This window comes from Saimiri boliviensis, chromosome 1 (genome assembly GCF_048565385.1).
Source record: "Saimiri boliviensis isolate mSaiBol1 chromosome 1, mSaiBol1.pri, whole genome shotgun sequence".
NCBI lineage: Eukaryota > Metazoa > Chordata > Mammalia > Primates > Cebidae > Saimiri > Saimiri boliviensis.
The window spans coordinates 242,936,618-242,957,689 of record NC_133449.1 but is presented as its reverse complement, the minus strand read 5'-3'; the positions used below and the strand labels follow the sequence as shown (position 1 = coordinate 242,957,689).

Sequence of the window (21,072 nt, the reverse complement as noted above, 5' to 3'; positions counted from 1 at the left end):
TTCTGCAGACACATCCTGTCCACCGCAGTGTTCTTTCAACGTGTGTTTCAGCATACTTGGCAGGCCCAGAAGTGTCCTTAAAGGAACCAAGTTTTACTGGAAAAGTAGCCACTGCAGACAGAGTTGGTGAGGCCAGCAGAAGGAAACAGGGTCAGCAAAGCAGGGGCTGACTAGCGTCTGGATATAGTTATACTGCAGGTTAGGTTTAGGCCAGAGCTGTGATTGGCTAGAAAGAGGTCTAGTCAAATGGGTTAGAGGTCTCAGTAGAATTCACAGACAAAGTAGGCTGGCGGATTTGACTAATGGGTATACATACTGGGTACACATCAGGCAAGACTCTATGGAGCCAGGACTAAATACAAATTTCAGGGACAATTGTCAATGAGTTTTGTTATTTCCACGGGAAATTAAAATACCTGTTGCTTTTTACCTTAGACAGATTAGACTTTTTTTCCAGTCAGTCCTGTGTTGAGATAATGCTCTGACCCTAAAACCCTCTGAAATTTCTCCCTGATTCTGACTCTCCTCCCAGCACAGACAGGTTCCTCTTCCACTTGGATTATAATAGTTCAGTAGATGGATTCACTCTCTTCATTCCAATGCATTGTACATATCACTGCCAAATCAGTTTTCTTAAAACATCACTTGCCTCATTAGTTCACTTAAGAAATGGCAATGGTCCTCTTTTGCCAATGTTCTATCCCAAACCAGCATCAAAATCAAACTCCTCTGTTTTGCTCTAAAAGCTCTAAGTAATGTTAACCATGCCATTCTTAGCTACCACTAACTTCCACTCTACCCATAACTTGCATCAGCATTTTCTCACTACACTGGAGTTTAGCCTCCAAGTTCACTTCTGCAAAGCTGTAGGAAGTCAATAGTGGACATCAGATGAGTCCTGTGGGTGTATCTACTCCCAATGCAGCCTCAAATCATGTACATTGTTGTCATCCAAAGAAAATTTTTAGGTTTCCTCTGCTGCTAACATACTGTCCTTCTTCCTTTCCTAAGCCAAAGGAATCAGATCATTTTTTCTACTTCTGTGGCCTCACCCACAACACTTTCACAATGGCCTCTCCTTATCTTCAATTCAGGTCCAACTCTTGATGCCCTCTACTCTTTTCTCCTTCACTCATGCTCTTAGCCAACGACTGAAAAGCTGTCCCACACTCTTCTATCTATCCTGATCCTACATACATATACATTAATACCTATCTCAGGTTCCATCTCTATCATTTAGCCTTTTCTAATGACCTCAGCATACAGATATTCATCCCATCTGTAAATTCCTGCAGTATTTATATATAGCAGAAAGTAACACTATCACATATTTTATTGTTCTTAGTGGTTTCTTGTCTGCATATTGTATCTCCCAAGTGTAAGTGCCTTAAAAAGAAGAATCATATATTTACTCTTATTATATTTCTTTTGTCATTAATGTAGTACCTTGCTCATAGTAAACATTTAATAAGTATTAGATGTATTGATTTAATGTATCTTATACTTTTTCACAATTATTCTTTACACATTATTTTAATCAAGACTCTTTTGGTTGCAAGTGATAGTAATCCAAATAAACCTGACTTAATTTGAAAAGAAATTTTTTGGTCCACCTAACTGAAATTGCAGGTGTAGTTTGACTTAAGGCAGGGATGGGTCTACAAACTCACATAATATAATTAAGAATCAATATCTCTCCATCTCTCCATTCTGATCCTCAAGGTTAGATCTTAGGTCGTTTGTTGACCAGAAATAGCAAAAGTAACCACCAGAAATTCCAGCTTGCATCTTACCAGTCCACCAACCCAACAGAAAGAAAAAAAAAACTAAATATTAGGTTGAAACATATAAAATTGCTATTTATGTAGGTCAAAATGGTTGAATCATGGCAGTTTCATATATTTCAACCTAATAGTTCCAGCAAAAGTCCCAATGCTAAAGTTCATTGGTCCAGCTTAGATTTCATAACCATTATTAAACCAGTCATTGTGGCCACTGAGATGCAGTATTCATATTGATCAGTCTTGAATCATATGCCTACACACTGAGCCATGTGGACAAAAATCGAAAGAGGACTGATTTCTCATAGGAAATTTAAGGTGCTATCATTAGAAAAGGGAGAATAAAAACTAAGCAAGCAAAACACTAGATGCCCATTATGCATACAAGAAACATTCCAAGATTGAAATTTACCGTGAATTTAATGAAGCCTAAACTTCAGGGAACCTCACTTGCATAAGCTCCTTCCTTCCAAGATGATGTACCTCATTTTTGTATTTAAATTTTTGTGTTCCTTGTCATAAAGAGGGGCTCCTAAATTGTATAAGCTTCAAGACCAACACAACCTGGATCTGCCCTTCATAGGAATACTCAAAAATATTCATGAAATTAATAAATAAATGTTCTCAATACATTGCACCCTCTCCTGCTTTTAGCAGAAAGAAACCATCAGTTAGATAGTTTATTCACTAAATTATTCAAAATAACTTAATCTCTTATCATTTGACCCGAACAAAAAAATAACTCAATCATGCCCTTCACATCTCCCTAGCTTCTGGAACTTGGAATCTTAATGTATTTTTCTCTGCCTCTATCACAGACTCGCTCAGATAAGGCCCCCCAACTTTTTTTTCACTTCTCTGAATGTTAGTTCCAGATGAAACCTGCCTCCTAGTATCACCTTTCATGAGAGGCCAATTCATTATGAGGTGCTCCTTTCTGGGTCCCACTATGGTTCCCTACAGAACCAATTTGAAGAAACTCAGCAATTGCTCATATTTATTCTAAACTGATATTCTTTTTTTAAAATTGCAAATCAAAATGAATTCTCAAAACTATCACAGAGAGAACTCAAAATATAAGCTATGTCTTATATTGGAGTGAATCTAGAATGTAACTCTTGTCAAAGCCACATACCTATAGGGAACCAAAGATCAGACATGTCCCAAAATCAGATCTGGGTAACCAGAAAATGTGCCTGTTGTTGAGATTTCCAACTACACTTTACCCTTCTGCTTGGCAGTCAGACAGCCTCAGGAATGTAAATTCATGCAGTTTTGAATGTGGGGGAAGGTTAGGAAACTAAGCCTGCCTGCTGCTATTCTGATTACAGCATTTGTCGCTGGCTGGGAGAGACAGCTCTGAGATTGATGCTATTTTTCTCCCTTCTCAGGAAAATGGCTTGGGCTGTGTATCAGGGAAGGCCAAGGGGCAGCTATGAGTGACAATTTCCGCTTAATCCCCCAGCAGGTTCCTAAGTCAGTAGTCCTTCAGATATGGCATTGCATTTGACCTATTTATTCCATCCCCTGCTCCCTGCCCCCCAGCTCCTGCAAGAAATATGGCATAGAAACAGGGCAGTGCAATTATATTGCCTTTTTTTCTTTAAATTTGTTAAATTGTCTCTAGGCAGAAGAAGTGAGGTGGGGGTTAGAAACCAGATGGTTGTAACTGGAGTAGAAACCTACTATTCAGTAGCTTTGAGATGCTCAAATCTGGTAGAAGTGGCTATTTCCAAGCAGGAAAAGGGGAAGAAGCAACAGAACCGTGGGAAAAGATTTCCAGCAGATTGATCTCCAGTGTCTTATTCTCTCCAACCCATGTTCACACACATGTAAAAGATATTCCCTTTTCCCTTAATTCTCCAAAGCACCACCAACAATGGGTTATGGCAGACTTTTCTTGAAAGTTGTGGGGAGGGTGCAAGGATAAGCTGGTGATAATGAAAGGGGTTTATAACACAGGACTTGAATCACCTACAAATGAATATTATCCATCCTTCTTTAAAGCCCCTCAGCCTCTCTGTTATCTTCCTCCTCATCATCCTAAGCATCCTCACCCCTCACGAACCCCCAGGCACCTGATGTATTTCTCCGCTTCTCTCTTTACACACATGAAGTAGAAAGAAAACTGGGGCTGGGCCTGGTGGCTCATGCCTGTAATCCCAGCACTTTGGGAGGCTGAGGCAGGCAGAACACCTGAGGTCAGGAGTTTCAGACCAGCCTGGCCAACATTGTGAAACCCCCTCTCTACTAAAAATATAAAAGTTAGCCAGGCATGGTAGCACATGCCTATGGTCCACTAGCTCAGATTGCAGGAAGGGATGTCTACCTCCTTCTCAGATTTGATAATTCACTAGAATGACACAGCACTCAGGAAAGAGATTTACTTACTATTACCAGTCTATTGTAAAGAATACAGCCCAGGAACAGCCAACTAAGATATGTCTGTAGGGCTACTCAGAAGGCTGCGCTCCAGCCTGCGAAACAGAGTTAAGAATCTATAAAATGAACAAATGAACAAAAGAAAGAGACAGAGAGGAAGGAAGGAAAGAAGGGAGAGAGGGAGTGAGGGAGGAAGGAAGGAAGGAAGGAAGGAAGGAAGGAAGGGAGAGAGGGAGGGAGGGAGGGAGGGAGAAAGGAAGGAAGGAAGGGAGGAAGGAATTTGAGACTGTAGGAAAGAAAAAGAGTCAGGGAGCTGACTAAGCACTAACCTGTTATTTTCTTATATTTGGAGAGATTCAGCAGGCAGAAGAGCCCTTTCTCTTAGTCTCTGGACCATCTAAACACCTGAAGGATAGCAGCACACCAAGGTCTGGGGGTAAGGGCTGATGCCTCCTTCCTCTAGTCTTTGATAGGGAAAACTGACTCTCAAGCTTGTGTGAAGTTCTGATCAAGTGTAGTGGCTCACACCTGTGGTCCCAGCACTTTGGAAAGTATGGATCACTTGAGCTCAGCTCATGTTGCTAGCCTGGGCAACATGGTGAAATTCTGTCTTTACAAAATATTAGCTGGGGTGGTGACATGTGCCTGTAGTCCCAACTGCTTGGGAGGCAGAGGTGGGAGGATCACCTGAGCCCGGGAAGTTGAGGCTGCAGTGAGCTGTGTTGGTGCCACTAAATTCCAAACTGGGTGATGGAGCAAGACCCTGTCTCAGGAAAAAAGAAAAAATGCAGCCAAATATCCACTCAGTTATCCACCTGTTAGAGTTTTTTCCTCCCCCTAAAAAACGATGTCTTTTCCAAAAGCACTTCTCCATCTCTCTGACACCAATTAGGTGGCCTATAATTCATTTCTGGCACTAATTCATTTCTGGCACTAACCAGAGTTAACACCAGATTTACAGCCTAAAGGGCTCAGTCCCACAAGACTGCCCTCACCTCAGAGGCCAGTTACAAGTATGGGATCCACAGGTTACCAACTCTTCTGTCAAACTTGGCTACAAATTCAGGGGTTCCTACAACCTCCTTCTCAGGTTTGGTAATTCACTAGCCTGACAGCACTCAGTAAAGAGCTTTACCCTCTATTACCAATCTATTCTGAATGAGCCAACTCAGGAGCAGCCAACTGGAAGAGAAACATAGGGCAAGGTATGGGAAAGACATGGAACTTCCATGCTCTTTCCTGGTGTACCACCCTTCCAGCACCTAGATGTCTTCCACAACCCAGAAGCTCCCCAAACTCCATTGTTACTTAGGAGTTTTACAGAGGTTTCTTTATGTAGGCATGATTGATTAAATAATTGGCCATTGTCACTAGCTCCTCTCTTTTCCCCTGAGGTTGGGGATGAGAGTGAAAGTTGCAAGCATCTAATCAAGCCTCGGTCTTTCTGGTGACAAGATGACTTATCCTAATAACTCAGGCAATTTCCAAGGGTTTTAGGAGTTCTGCACCAGGAACTGAGGACAAAGACCAAATAATTCTTTTATTATAGCACCTAATTATGTTTACTCGCCTTGTAAAGAAAAAATGTATAGCCACCCTCCTTAGGATATTAGCCTTCCTGGCTATTTCTGGCTTTCTGTTTCTATACGCTTTCCGTATCCCTTTAACAGACTGACCAGGAACCTCTGATCTGTACTTATTAGACTTACTAATACATAGCTAGTTTTTCGTATGGCAGACCCCTTTATCTCCCTCTCCAAACAAATCATTCAGGAGAACAAGCATCCTTAAAGCATTAGAGTTGAATGCCCACAACACTCTTTCTTCCTCCCAGAAGAACCTTAGGAGGATGTCAGTGGGAAGGGTGTATTTAAATGGCTGAGGGCCTCATCCCCACTCCTTTTCCATACAGGCATCATCCCCACTTTTCTGGGCCACCTCTGTTGGCTTCTGGGTTACTGATATCCCATAAATGAGAAGATCATTTTGAGTGTCCAGGGAGACATCTTGGCTCTTATTTGTTCAAGTCTCTGGAAAGAACTCTAGGAGCTGGGTCCTGAGACCCTGGAATTCAAGACCAAGAGCTTTACTAGTTGAAATGGGATGGGGATGAGGGCCAATCTGAGTGAATGCCTCTGTGCATTCTGCCTCACTGGCTCTCCTTCCCCCTCCATGAACAAAGACAAAATAAAAACAAAAACAAGTCAGGGAAACAAAGCTTTTCTTTTAGGTTATCAAGAGATCTTCCAATTGGAGCAAAACCTCACTCTCTCCTGCGGCCCCAGACAGTCTCAATCTCAGATGATGAGGGCCTCAAGCCCAAACTGGTTTATTTGAAATCCATGTTTAGGTCCCAGCATGTGGCATGTGCTCCACTCTGATGACACTTTTAGTTTCTAATAATAGAGCAGATGAAGTAATATTGCAATTGATGTTCCCGGGGATTTGATTGGATAAGTGCATAAAGTGTGGAGGGGGAAGGGGGTTGCATGGACAGATCACATTAGTATTCCCGTCCTATCAATGTGCGGGCCCGTGAACAACGTCAGCCGGACCGATTCTCTGCGTCTGCCAGTCCCGCCACAGATTCGTCTGGGATCTTCAAACAGACGAGCCCTTAGAGACGAGGGATCAAGGCAGCCGATTAGAGCCAATTGCTTGCTTTGGGGACGGCCAGTCCTTCCAGGCCTGGCGACAGTGGAGGGAGGGGAAAGACGAACCGAGCGCCGCTGCGGGAAGACACTGAAGCAAGAGCGACACCCCTTTCCGCCCCCCACCTTGCAGCGCAGGCTTTGAAAGCTGCTCCCCCACCTGAATGGAAACTCAGAACCGCCGGGCGGCGCGTTCCTTCTCGCCCAGCCTTGAGATCCATGCCGAGAGGAAGGCAGAGCGAGCCCGCGCCAGCGCCCAGCTCCCGGGACAGGGTCGGCAATGCTGCTGAGCAGAACTTGATCGCGCCCCTTCCTCGCTGCTAGTGGAAGCGATGCTGCAAGGCACAGCCAGCGCTTCCCCGGCTCTCCTTCAAGCTGAAGGTTACCGACCCGCGCAGCCAGCCCCAGCACTGTGAGCTGCGCGCCTCAGGTCCGGGCTCCGGGTGCTTGGCGGCGGCGCGCAGGGCAACGACCGGGCCGCCCGCGCCGGGGCGCACTGCACCAGCGGCTTCGGCTTGGTGGATGTGTATGCATGAGTTCTGCACCGAATGGGCGCAAAAAGCGCCCCAGCCGGTCCACCCGCTCCTCGATCTTCCAGATCAGCAAGCCCCCGCTGCAGAGCGGAGACTGGGAGCGCAGGGGCAGCGGCTCCGAGAGCGCCCACAAAACCCAACGAGCCCTGGACGACTGCAAGATGGTGGGTGAAAACTGCGCCTTCTTTTTATTTATTTATTTATTTATTTTTTTGAGAGGGGGTGGGGGGAGTCCTGTATGTTAATCATTTGCTTGAGTGCCAGCCACTCCCCCACCCTCAGCTTCTCAATGCCGATCACGTGGCACATGCACTATTTTTAAATCTGCAGTCCCCTAAATTCGGGGTGACACCCCGGTCGTAAGGGCCCTGCAGAGAGTAGTGTCACAGCAAGGGTCTTGGGGATCAGCGCCTGTGGGCTGTGCCTCTAGCCCCTGGAAGAATGGTGGATGGATGCGAAAGACACAGTGAACTGGCTCGCTCACAGGGGAGGGAGGGATGAGGAGGTGGGGATTCTGCTTTCTGGAGAGAGAGTAGCAACAAACCCAAATACAGCGCACAGGGCGCTGCGGAGGGGTCGAAGGTTCCAGCGCAGAGCCTGTAGCTGGTCTTCCCGTCAGGCCGTCAGGCCGTCTGGCCGAGAGGTTCAGTGGCCCACCAATAGTGGTTTGCCTATTACACCCTACCTGTGGTCTCCCCCGCCCCTCCCGCCGTGCAACTTAAAAGCCACATCCTAGCAGTAGCAGAGGGGAGCGTCTATGCCGGAGACCCCAGCATCATTTTCTGTTGACCTGGGAGTGGCGCGGTAGCGCTCCAAATATGCTCTCTTGCTCTTCAGAAACTGAGTCTGGAAGGGTGAGGGCAAGCAGGTCTGGAAATAGAGCTTCCATGGCCAGGCTTGCCTATGAAAATAAACACTTGCCTTTGACAAAGAGACTTAAAATCTTGGTGCCTTCTGGTTTAAACAATTCCTAGGCTCCTTAGCTGGAGATCTGGGGAACTGACTCAGGGGTCCGTGAAGGTCCCCGTTTATGTACTCCGAAATAGGAAACTTTTCTTATGAGAAATGTTTGGTGAAAAAAAAAAAACCTCACTTCTTTTCCAGCTTGTCCAAGAGTTCAACACACAAGTGGCCCTGTACCGAGAGTTCGTCATTTCTATTGGGGATGTCTCGGTCAGCTGCCCCTCACTCCGGGCGGAAATGCACAAGACGAGAACCAAAGGCTGTGAAATGGCCCGTCAGGCACACCAGAAACTGGCTGCCATCTCAGGGTAGGAGACTCGGCATTATTTGGTAATTCATATACATGACGCATGGATGCTGACAGAATTTTATGGTAGCCAAGGCCTCAGAGATGATCTCCACATATTTGAGATTTTAATCTTGAGATCGAAATTCTCTAGAGAGCTATACACAAACTATAGGCCAAGCTATAATTTGAAGGCTGAGTGATTCTTGTATATATGTATCTATATTTAGAAGATATGGATCAAGTGATTTTTTTTAAAACTTAATTTTCAACATGCTGGCCACGTATTGGAATTTGGAGCATAAGATTTGGGGTGGGTGGTTGGGTATCAAACTTAAGTTAAATCATCATACCTCAAGATTATTTTGTCATCTGCTACTGAACAAAAGGCCTGTGCTGTAGAGAAAAAAAATCTTTCCTAAATCCCATATTTACTAAACTATTTATACCATGAGATAAATTCCTATGATACCGCTTAAAATAAAATCCCTAAAATAAGGTCTTGGATATAAATTACTCTCTTCACTGTGGTGATATGAAGGGGTAAGTTTTAGCGTAAGAACAGTTTTTAAAGATTAGGGAAATTCACAAATCTCAGTAAACCTAAGCTGACATTGTACCACAAATTTTTATTTATTTTCATCAGATTTATGGTTTTTCAAGCCTATATTAGGAGATAATTCAGTATGTGAAAACTTCTCTCTTGGGACCCTACCTACTTCTTTCATCTCTTCATATTGAGGGAAAAAGTTAGCCATGGCTTTTGTTAACAGTTCCTATTTTCAAGATAAATACTTAGAGCAAAGAAACAGAGGAATCCTTATACAAATACATTGATACATTAATTTAAGTGCTTGATTCAGTCTGGAGATAGCCTTTATCTATTTATCTATGTGAGTATAACTTTATCAGAGTAGAAGTTCAAATCAGTCATTCACCTGATAATGTCACAAACTGATCACCTGTAGGAATTATATCTAATTTACCTATTTGAAAGAATCACTCTTTGCCATCTTTAATTCCAATAATATGTATAGTGACTATTATATGTTGCCTCTCTTAATAATTAGTTTACATTTGACCACAGACATTTATTTCATGAAAAATGATACACTATAATCATCTCCTTGAAGAGAGGGATAAGCAAAATATGTTATAACCCTGTTTTATTTGGTAAAAATATTGAGAGGTTATCCTTTCCTGTTTTAACTCTTATACTATTCTTAGCAAGAAGTAAATCTGCAAAAAACTGAACCACTTAATTCTCCAAAAAGGAGAGGAATTAAGTGGTTCAGGAGTTTGGGGAAGAAATGTAACTGTGATAAATCCCAGACAAGGAGAGAGAAGTGGGGGGGGGGGGGGGGGCGGGAATCAGAAATGTGAAGGAACACTGGTAAATTTAAAGGTACAGAGAAACAATAATTCAGAAGGAAAAGCAGATTTAGGACAGGAAATTCTCTCTCAGGGCTAAGGAGTAGCATCTCTGTAAACTTATGTCCTGCAGTATAGGATGGGATTGCATTTAGGATCCCTTTGAGTTGAGACTCAAAATGAGAACATGTTCTAATCAGAGAAGGTGGGCTGGAGAAATGAACAAGGAGTTCGATTCAGTCTATTTTGCTACACACACGAAATTCAAGGTCTTCTAAAGGTTCAGGAAAGAAAGGGTCTGAAACTATTGGCTAAAAGTTGAGTTTGGAGGATTTCCAGTGGATTTTTTTTTCTTTGAGAGGTGTGCTAGGTCTGTTACCCTGGGTGGTCTTAAACCCTTGTACTCAAGCAATCCACTTGCCTCAGCCTTCAGAGTAGCTAGGACTATGAGAATGCACCATGGCACCTGGCTTGAGGTGGATGTTATTTACTATGGTGTTTTTAGCTCTTTGCTACATGCTTACATGTTATCTAAGGGTTGATGTTAATGGGGGCAGTTTTATAATAATTAGTGGGAAAATAAGGTGTCACTAGATCCTTGCAAAAGGAAAGCCTACTCCATAAAATATTCTAGGATAGAATTTGACACCTTTCCCTCCTTACAATAATAATTAAATGCAATGTAACTTCTTTATTTAAAAATGACAGCAATATAATGGAAGGAAATCCCTTTAGTTCCTCACCATCTGGACTCCATTAATGAAAGATGTGATTCCCTTCGGCGGAATCCGTTTCTGATATGGCTTGTTATGTGGGCTGTTGTTTCAAGCTTGATGTGAAGGCTGGGAGGGAGGCTGTAGGAGTCACTTTAAAGTTTGAAGCAGGGATGAGAAAAGCAAAGGGTTTTGGCAAAATTTAGAGAGAAGAACTGAATTTCTTGAGCGCCCACTATTTGTCATCACAATCCAGCTATTTCCTTTCAGCCGAGGGAGGGATTATTATTCTTATTCTACAAATAGGTCTAGAGAGATTGAGGAACTTGCCCAAAGTCACACAGCTAAGAAGTGACACAGCTTTGATTCTACCCATGTTTGCGTGCTTCTGATACTCGTGCTTTTTCCTCTTTATGATGCTGTCATTCAAAAGTTGTTATGTATAAAGGATACATGTTAAAATATGAATGAACCTTAAAAAGAGTATGCTAACTGAAAGAAGCCGGTCAGAAAATACTACATATCATATGATTCCGTTCATGTGAAATGCTCAGAAAAAGCAAATCCATAGAGACAGAAAGTAGATTAGTGGTTACCTAGGACTGGAGGTGAGAGCAGGTAGAGACGACAGATGAGCTCGAGGAATCTTTTTGGGATGATGAAAATGTTCCAGAATTACACTGTGGTGATGGTTGTACAACACTGCCTATTTACTAAAAGTCATTGAATTGTACACTAATGATGAGTGAATTGTGTGGCATATAAAGTATAACTCAATAATTGTTTTTTTAGACAGGTATTATCACCATCACCATGATTAACACTTGCTTTTTTTGTCGACTTCATTATTTTCTACATATGTAGCTTTTAATGAAGGGATATGAGCTATAGGGTAAGGAAAAGTCACACTTGGCTCCCCACACATTCATCAAGACACCTGCCTCATGGCTATTGTTTAAGCACCAATGCTTTGCTCTGTGTAGGAATACAAGTGTGGGAAAGGCAGGACTTGAAGGAGTAAATGAATTTATGTATTTTCTACCAGTACAGACCCTCACTTCCTGGTCTGCCAGCTGGCTTTGGGGGTCACAGGAGGTAGACTGTATTGAAGGTGGACAGGGTAAAAATAAGATGAGGCAAAATAGAGCGGAAGAGGGAAAACAAGGAGTTAGCATTAAACAAGCCACTAATGCTGCATACCTTTCATGCCTGACCAACTGAAGCCCTTAAGGATTGGTGGAGCTCACAAGAGAGGAAAACAGACTGTTTTTTCTAACTGGCCCTGTATCAGAAGGCCATCTTCACAAATGCAATCAACACACTTTCTCAAATTATGGTTATATCAGCAGAGTTCAGGCACAGCCTTTTCTTTCAAAGGCATCAGGTATCTGCATTCTGGACGACCCAGTCAGATGAATACAAAGTCTCCTCTGACTGGCTTGATTTACTAAAGTTATGATACCTTTACAATACTGATCCTCTCCCAGACATTAAAGCTAAGAGGGGCCTTAAAGATCACTTGCAAGAATGGGCCTCAAAGTTTTTAGCAGTAAATCCTCCCTTCAATCTGAATGTAGAAAGCCACATTTATAAAGATGGCCACAGTGGCATTATTCTGCACTGCTTGGGGGGGGTGTGTGTGTCCACGTGCATATAAGGAGTGGGCCAGGTCCTGCCTTTTGGACTTCCTACCCAAAGTGACTTCTGAGACACTTCAAAGAATCCCTAGGGCTCCATGGTACTTTATATTTAAGGAGTCTGAGATTCAGAGGATTTAAGTGACTTTCAAGGGAACTTGACAAAGAATACGTGAAGATTTTAGAGTCAGACAGACCTGGACTGAGTATCATCTTTTATAACCTTGATGGAATACTTAACTCTCTGAGTCACAATTCCTTCATCTGTAAACTAGTGTCATGCCCGCTCACAGGGAAGTTGAGAGAGTTAAGTGAGCTAGGTACGTGAAGCAGGGACCACATGTCCATCCTGTCAATGGCACTACCAGTCAGAGGCTGCTTTAAGACTGTAACCTGGGTCTCCTGTTCCCTGGTCTAGTACCTATTCCATCAGCCACACCAGAGAATGAGGAGAGGCAAGTACAGTACACAAGATAAGAGTGGCCCCAGGAGCCAATACCCTCCAGCGCACCTCGGGAATTACTGCTATGGCTGGGGGGCTGATGGTCAGGATTCCTTTTCTGCTTCTGTGCTTCTGTGGTGTCTGTGTTGGACTGAATCTTTCTCACACTGCTGCTTTTGGTTAATGGCTGCTCAAGAGAATCAAAATGTAGAAGGATTTACTCCAGATCTTGTTTAAGAATGACAATGTGAGAGACAGTAGAGTGTGATGGGAAAGAGCACTGATTCTAAATCAGATTAGACCGCTTGCTAAGGACAGGTGTGAATTTGTAGGCAAATTGATTCACAGAGTGGTGAGTGGTACTCTGGTACAGTGGTTAAGTATGTAGACTTTGGGGCCAGACTGGCAGTCTAACGGTGCTGCTATTCACATGTAGTATGAAGTCGGGCAAAGATACTGTCTCTTCCTCTCTGCCTCAGTTTCCTCAACAGCAAAATGGAGTTAATGAATAATGGGACTGGAGTATATGGCATGGTGAGGATCAAGTACTTAGGAGACTGCAAGCATATAGTAAATGCTATTAAGCACAAGTTAGTGTTAATATAATGAGACATTTAAAAATACAAATTATTGAGATACATTTATATAAAAAATGTTAATCTGTCAAATGTCTTCCAAATAAATACTTGAACTGGAATAAATCTTTGTTTACCTTGGTTTCTTATATTCTGAGACATTTTCTAGGTTGAAGTTTCCCAGATGGCTATCAGAAAGCCTGTTCTGGGATACTATAAAAATTACATGGAGATGTGAAGCTTCAAAAGTAGTTATATTTAGAAATTTTTTATATAAATCAACCTAGATTATTCATATACCAACTAATATTTACAAAATCTTTTGGCCTAGTTCTGGTATAGGCTATATGACATTGGATAAGTCTGTTAAATTCCCTGCACGTCAAAATTATAGTCTTAAATTAAAGGACTTCTAAATCTCCTGGCTTCCTCATTCCATTATTCTACATTAATTCATAGAGAATCATGTGGACCTTGTTTACAGAACTGAGCTATGAAAAAATAAATATCATGCAGGAAGTTTGATGATTGAATTCCAGAAATAATTTGTAGAGATCCAAACATAGAATCTTAATTTCCTGTTGGCTTTCTAGGGTAATGTAATGACCATCCTAGAGGTCCATAATCACAGATTTCAGGTTTTTCCCTCCAGCGATGATATTCCTGACCAACCAGACCTATGTTTCTCTCCTTTTCTCCTCTTTCCTCATGTTCTTTCCTCCTCACCTTCTCTTCCTTCTCCTCTCGACTTTTTTCGGGGGTGGGGTAGAGTCTGTTTTTATTTTTATTTGTTTTTTTATTTGGTTTTTTTTTTTGCCCTGTTTTTTTTTTTTTTTCAGTTGCACTTCTAGTTGGTTTCTTTTTCGACCCCTGTTCTGTTGGCTAGGAAATTGGGAGGTGAGAGAGTGAGGTAAGGAAGAATAAAGAATTGCAGCTTAGTAATAGTCCTTTCAACACTTTGGCTGAGCCAGCAGCAATGCTATGTAGTGATAGAGTATGGAAGAGCTTGGTGACCATGGAAGCAGCTCTCAGCTTTCTGCAATCCGCGCGGCGGAGGAGGCCTTATGTGGGCAGTGACAGCCTCTGCCGTTAGTAAAAGGAACCTGTGGTTGGCAGGCATGCCAGGCCACCCACTCTGTCTTTTCTTTTCTCTTCCTATTAAAGGTGTTTTGCTTTAAAATGTTTAGCTCTCACTGGTCAAATAGTGAAAGGCAAGTTATGTCTCTACCAAAAGAATATACTATCCATAAAGATAACGATGGAAGAACAATTCAGTATTAGTTTGCTAAGGCTGTCGTAACAAAGTGCCACAAATGGAGTGGCTTAAACAAAAGAAATTTATTGTCTCACAGTTCTGGAGGCTTAAAGTTTAAGGTCAAGGTGTCGGCAAGGTTGGTTCTCTCTGAGGGCTGAGAGGAAGCATCTGCTCCGTGCTGCTTCTCTGCCTTCTGCTGGCTTGCTGACCGTCTTTCATACTTTGGTTTGATGAAGCATCTCTGCCTTCCACTTCACAGGGCATTTTCCTTGTGTGTGCACCCATGTTCAAATTTCCCCTTTTTTACAAAGACACCAGTCATATTGAATTAGGGGCCAATTCTACCCCACTATGACCTCATCCTAACTTAATTATTTACAACTGCAATGACCCTAGCTCCAAAAAAAGGTCACATTCTGAGGTACTGAGGGGTTAGGACTTCAACATGTGGATTTAGTGGGGGAAAGGGAGACATAATTTAACCCATAACAAATTTCCTTGACCTATCTGCAGCTAAATACACACTTTGGGCTGTTTTTGCCCAAACTGGAGGTGTGGTTTTGCGTAGGGCTTTCTATATAATCTCTCTACACTTTCATATAAAGGCATCCTCAGGCCCAGTGTTTAATCATCTGCAAGGTCATAACTCATATAAGGGTAGAGTTTGTGACCGTGGAATCGAATGTTTTCTGTATGAAATGGATTGTTCACAAAGATACTGAGTCTCTGATACAGTTAGCACTTTTCTCTAACCAATTTAATTCTATTATAAAGGTGAATCAAAGCCCAGCTATAAGAGAGAATACTAGGGAGAGCTGGCAAGGCATCTGACAACCCACACCCACACAGGGGGTATTCACTTTCCCTAGTGTGCATGAGAGAATTGAGCAAGTGGTAGCCCCTCAATGGTGCTAATACTGTTGCTTAAGGACCATAAGCATACTCTGGAGCAAGTGACAAGGTTCTGACTGACACCAGATTAAAGTAGAGTGCTGTTATTAGCAACACAACTAAATGTGATATGGCATCTAGACAAGTGTTCTCCCATTGCCTATTGGAGTTTAGCCTTTCTATGTTTCAAACAGATTTAATGACTTTCACCTTGTTAGAGTCTTCTTAATAGATATTCCAATTAGAGAGAAAAATTAAATCTAAAACTAACTTTGGAAGAATTCATTGTCACTTTATTATGTATACCCTGAACTGCAAGAGAGCAAGGTTGTTTCATTCATCTTTGCACCCTGAGTGGTAAGCTCAGTGACGATATGTTTGTCTTCTCTGTTCATTAAGTTTACTTGGTATTTTAAAATCTACTCTAAAAGAAACTGTGTCTTGGTACAGACTTTAATAAGAATTGAGAGATTAGATTAGTTTACATTTTATTACATTCAACTATTTTTTTCTCCTTTGTAACTCTAAAACCAACATGTTGGTTTTTAAATAACAGAGGACTTGAAAAGCATACCGAAGAGCAATTTCTGAGGCATAGGTGTTTATTATTACAACAAATCAGCAGGCAATGTATATCTTAGAATTACTCATAAAGTAATTATGTTTAATTTAGATTATTTGATAAAATATTACCATAACATCTCTCTGCTTAATGGCCTTATATTGAATAGTTAAGTAATCATTTACCATTGAGATCACCTTTTCAAACTGCTCTTTAAACTTCTAAGCCTTGAGAGTTTAGTTGTGTCTTATCCCAGAAAGATACCTATACAAAGCACAGCTCCGGAGCTGTATCTATACTGCCTGTTTATTTATTTCCTTTGCTTTACAAGACATGACATTAAAAAGGTAAAACTTCATGAAAAATATTTAATTACTTGTCTATATGCATACATGCATATACATACATAATATACACACAGAGTAACCTTATTTGTGAGATTGACTCTTGTTAGGTTAAAGTTTCTGAGCCTTTAAATAGAAACGATTTAGCAAGTTATTATTATTTATTTTTAGAGATGGGTTCTCACTCTGTTGCCTAGGCTGGTCTTGAACTCCTGGGCTCAAAGCAATCCTCATGCCTCAGCCTCCTAAGTAGCTGGGACTATAGGCATGCACCACCTGACACAGCTAATTTAAAAAAATATATATATTATTGAGGCTAAAGTCTTGCTACGCTGACAAAGCTAGTCCTGAACTCCTGGCCTCAAGCAACACTCCCACCTCAGCCTCCCAAAGTGCTAGGATTATAGGTGTGACTCACAGCTCTCAACCTAAATAAATGTTTTCAACCTAATGGAAGACTCTAGATACAATCAGGTTAACAAAAGTCAATTTAACATTTGCAGCTGTAGATATGTGGCAAACTAATAATCTATACCAATCTGAGTTTGAGCACTAGGAGGAAATATATACTAACCCAGAAGAAGCCAAAGCCTTCGAGTATTCTTCAGTCACTGAGAATATCTTGAAGAGCGCCCCTCAGTCTCATAAGTAACCAAGTCCTGTAGTGTTTTATCTTTTTCAGTGTCTATTGTGTCCTTCTTTTTTTCCCATTTCTCTGGCCACCTCTTAGTTCACAAATGTATCCCCGCAGGCCATAAGCTGTTGCAGTACCTCCTAATCAGTCTCCTTGAGTTTAATGTCTTATCTCTTCTCTTCAATTTATTCACTAGATCAAGGCTAATCCTCCTCCTAAAACACTCCTCTGATCTTGTCACTTCCTTGCTTTAAAACTTCCAAAAATTTCCTGTTGCCTAAAGCAGCATACCTCCAGATTTGATCCCTAGCTTTCTTGTGTCAGAATCACCTGGGTGGGATATCCTCAGACCTAAAGAACCAAAACCTCTGGGGAGGTAAGAATAGGAAATACAAATTTTTAACAAGCACCACTGCATCCCCCGGGAGATTGTTGAACATGTAACATATGAGACCTATCTGCCTAGAACAGCGATTCTCAACCGGGGCTGCACGTGGGAATCACCTAGGAAGCTTTAAAAATTTGCTGATGCTGGAATTCCATCCCTAGAGTTTGTGATTTAATTGGTCTGGGATGCTGCCTGGGCATTGGGGTATTTTTAAAAGCTTCCCAAGTGAGCATCTGTGTCAAAAAGGATTATACTTGGCTATATTTAACAGAAAATTCAAAGTAGCAATTGCTTAAAGACACCAGGGCTTATTCGCTCCCAGAAAAAAAAAAAAAAAAAAAAAGTGCTAGGTTGGGCAATTTGAAACTGGTACGTGGCTCCATGAGATCACATGGTTCTGCTGCCCATTCTTTGTTCATGGCTTCTATCCTCAACCCACTTTATGAGGCAGGAGGAACACAGAAGCCCAGCCATCAGTTCATGTTCCAGCATAGAAGGAAGAAAAGAGGAAGGGCAAAAGGCTACCATATCCAGACGGGTCACCTAGCCTTAATCAGTTTCAAACAAACAAAACTTCCAGAACTGTACCATATGGTCACACTTAATTGCAAGAGAGACTGGGAAATATAGTCTTTTTTCATTGCCACCTTAAATAAAAAGGCCTTCATTACTAATGGAAAGGGAAAGAATGGATATTGGGAAACAACTAACAATTTCTGTCACAGTTTCCAACCTATATTCCTGGAATTTTTACCACTTAACTTTTAAACATTCCACTTCCTTAAACTGGTCTACATTGTATTCCTTAAATGTGTGTAACAGAATGATCCTATCCTATTAGTCTACATATATGGTTTGTATAAGTAAATCCATTCTCCTTAGCCAGTAAAAGAAAAAATTCACTCCCCTGCATGTCAGGTCTTACCTGTACTCTCATTACAGTTCACCATGCTCCTTACACTGAAAACCAGAACAGAGGAAAGAGTCCAGAAAGGATTGAGAAAAGGATTTTGCTGCTTTTAAATGAACTCGTGAAAAAGATCTGAAGTTTAGAAACCACTGAGAGGGCAGGAAGTTAGGTGAGGTGCCTTTGAAAGGACTTAAGTATAATTTTCACAAGACAGGATGTGAAATGGGATAGAGCCTGCAAGGAGTATAGGTAGTGGCACTCAAGATATCAATTTTTTAAAAATCTACCTGAGATTGAGTGGGACTCTTTAAAAACAATTTTTAAACCTCCTGAAAATAAATTAAAGAAAAAATATCATCGAGGAGTTAAAATCTGACAAACTGTTATGAATAAAAGGTGAGAAGCAGCTAGACAACTCAGGGAAGCAGGAAGGGCTTTCTGGAGATGGGAATAAACTGCAAAATGATCTATGGTCATGATCATAATGAGCTCATTAAGGGAAATTGGACTTGGAACTCATTATCCCATATAAACAATGTTATACATAGTACTTAGGTCATAAACAGTATTTAACCCACAATTTCCTAAATTATAAACGTTTTCATCATATATAACAGTATTTTCTATGGGAAAATAGCATTCATGTCAAACTCCGGAATTCATCTTTCCTTCTGAAAATCTATTCATAGTACTCTTTTAGGTGCGGTAGATACAACAGCTTTAAACAAAATAAAGTCCTTGTATTCATGGTGTGTGTGGTGGTGTCGGCGGGGGTGGGGGTGGTAATTGAGAAGAAACAAACAAAAGAGAGCTTTTCTGCTAGTGATAAATGCCATGTGGAAAATAAAACAAGATGTTATTGTTAAGGAGTGATATATGCTGTGTGGGTAGTTATCTTCTGATAGGGTGGTCAGAAAGGCACCTCTGGGAAGGTAGCATTCTAACTGGATATCTGACTTTGAGAAGGGACCAGTCCTATGATAATTTTAGAGAAAAGCATTTCAGGCAGTGCAACAGCAAGGGTAAAGCTCCTTGAAGACTGCACTATCAGTTTGGAATCGTCTTCAGCTACCAGTAACATAGGCCAGACATCAGTGACTTAAACATATAAAGGTGGCTTTTTCTCACATAATTAAACACCCAAAGGGGTAAGGATGGCAAACATTGGTTCATGATTGAAGAACATCATAACTGAGATTTCTGTAGTTCTCTGGGGCTTTTCCTCAAGATTCCAAGATGGAAGTTGCTGCTCCAGAAACTATCCATGTTCCAGGTCAGTAGAAAGGGCAGAGAGCACAGACATAAGCCAATTAAGGGTGGCCCTTCTTAAAAGAGTTTCTCAGAAACCTCACACAGCAACTTCCATGAATGTCTCAGCGGCCAGGGCTGTGCCATGTAACTTCCCTACCTGCCAGTCTCATGATCTGATTTGCATACATCGCTCTCCATACCAGCTGTCTGCTGAGAACACAAATTTTCTAATCTATAAGCCAAAGTCATGCTTCCTGAGGCTAGGGCAGGATCTCTAGTAAGACTGGGGAGATGGGAAGAGTAAGGAGCTTGGATATGAGAAGTAAGGAAAGGGGTGCTGGAGTGGGAGAAAGAAGTAAAAATCGATTTCTCAGCAACGACCTCTCCTTCCTGCTCATTTTCCTCTTAGTTTATTTGTTCTTTTCATTAAACATTGAACACATATTATGGGCCAGACATTGGGCAAGCCTCCAGAAGCGTAAAGGTGAATCAACATGGCCCTTGCCCCTGAGGAACTTATCACTCAGCATCTGTATAGAGATAGACACTAAACAAATCATTGCAGAGCAACAGAATCAATGTTGCAATAGAAATAGGCAGAGGATACAGTAGAGGAAGAGTCATCAGCTCTGCCTGATTGGGTGTAGCTAGGGAAAATGACTTCATAAAGAGAATGATGTCACTTGGGCTGAACTTTGAAGAGCAAATAGCAGTGTCCTTTCTCTTTTTTTTATGCAGCCATAGGCCTCCTGCCATATAGGTAAACCTCAGGAAACACTATTTGTCTGTTTTGAACCATAGGGAAATAGAACTAGGAGTTTAAATGTGCTAAGAGCCTACTGTGTGCTGTTCCCTTTGGACATATGATTCATGATTAAATCATATTCATGATGAAATGAGTTCATCTGAAATAGTATTTACCTACAACCTGGGAATATACTGTTTTTAAAGGTGGGCATGTGTACCTGCAAGTGACAGAGACCAACCTGTTCACAGAGTGGCCTCATCATAGAGCCAATTGTGTAGGTGGGTGGGAGCTGAGACTATTTCACCAACTCAAGAATGTCAGGACTGAGATCCTCATGATTCTTTTGACTTTTCCCTATGGTTCCAAGATGTTGGTCCTGTCCAGAGCAAATGAGGCTCCAGAGCTGTCTCTGAATTTTAGGTGACACTCATTTTGGAAGCTTTCTAGAGAACCCAAAATGTTAGGTATTTTTTAAGTCTCCATTTTGTAGTGAACTGGGGTTCTGAAAAGTTGAGATATTTGGTCAAGATGTTCGGTGGAGCTGGAGTTTGAACACTCATCTCCCTGGTGGCAGAGTCTTTATTCTTGCCACCATGTTGGGCTGTTTCCTGACAGACCTTTCTTTCTCGGACTGGCCACAGGATTGCTTTCCTTCTTTTCTACTGCCACAAACTATTATTTCCACTCAGAGCCTCTCTTTCCCTGGACACACTTCAGAACAAGGATCTCTTCAGCAGCAATCAGCCGATTTGAGG

General features: G+C 41.7%; 1 protein-coding gene across 2 annotated transcripts in view; it reads left to right on the top strand.

Annotated features, from left to right (window-relative positions):
- The first annotated feature begins 6,685 nt into the window (after positions 1 to 6,685).
- RGS7BP (regulator of G protein signaling 7 binding protein) overlaps positions 6,686 to 21,072 on the top strand; it is a 117,356-nt gene continuing 102,969 nt past the window's right edge. Inside the window, exons 1-2 of one of the 2 annotated variants that reach the window (XM_003925802.4) lie at positions 6,686 to 7,511; positions 8,452 to 8,618. In XM_003925802.4, coding sequence (XP_003925851.1) covers positions 7,347 to 7,511; positions 8,452 to 8,618 — 332 coding nt within the window. In that variant the 5' untranslated portion in view covers positions 6,686 to 7,346. Of the gene's footprint in view, positions 7,512 to 8,451; positions 8,641 to 21,072 lie in introns of both variants that reach the window. The other variant, XM_074385529.1, reaches the window with a different exon arrangement.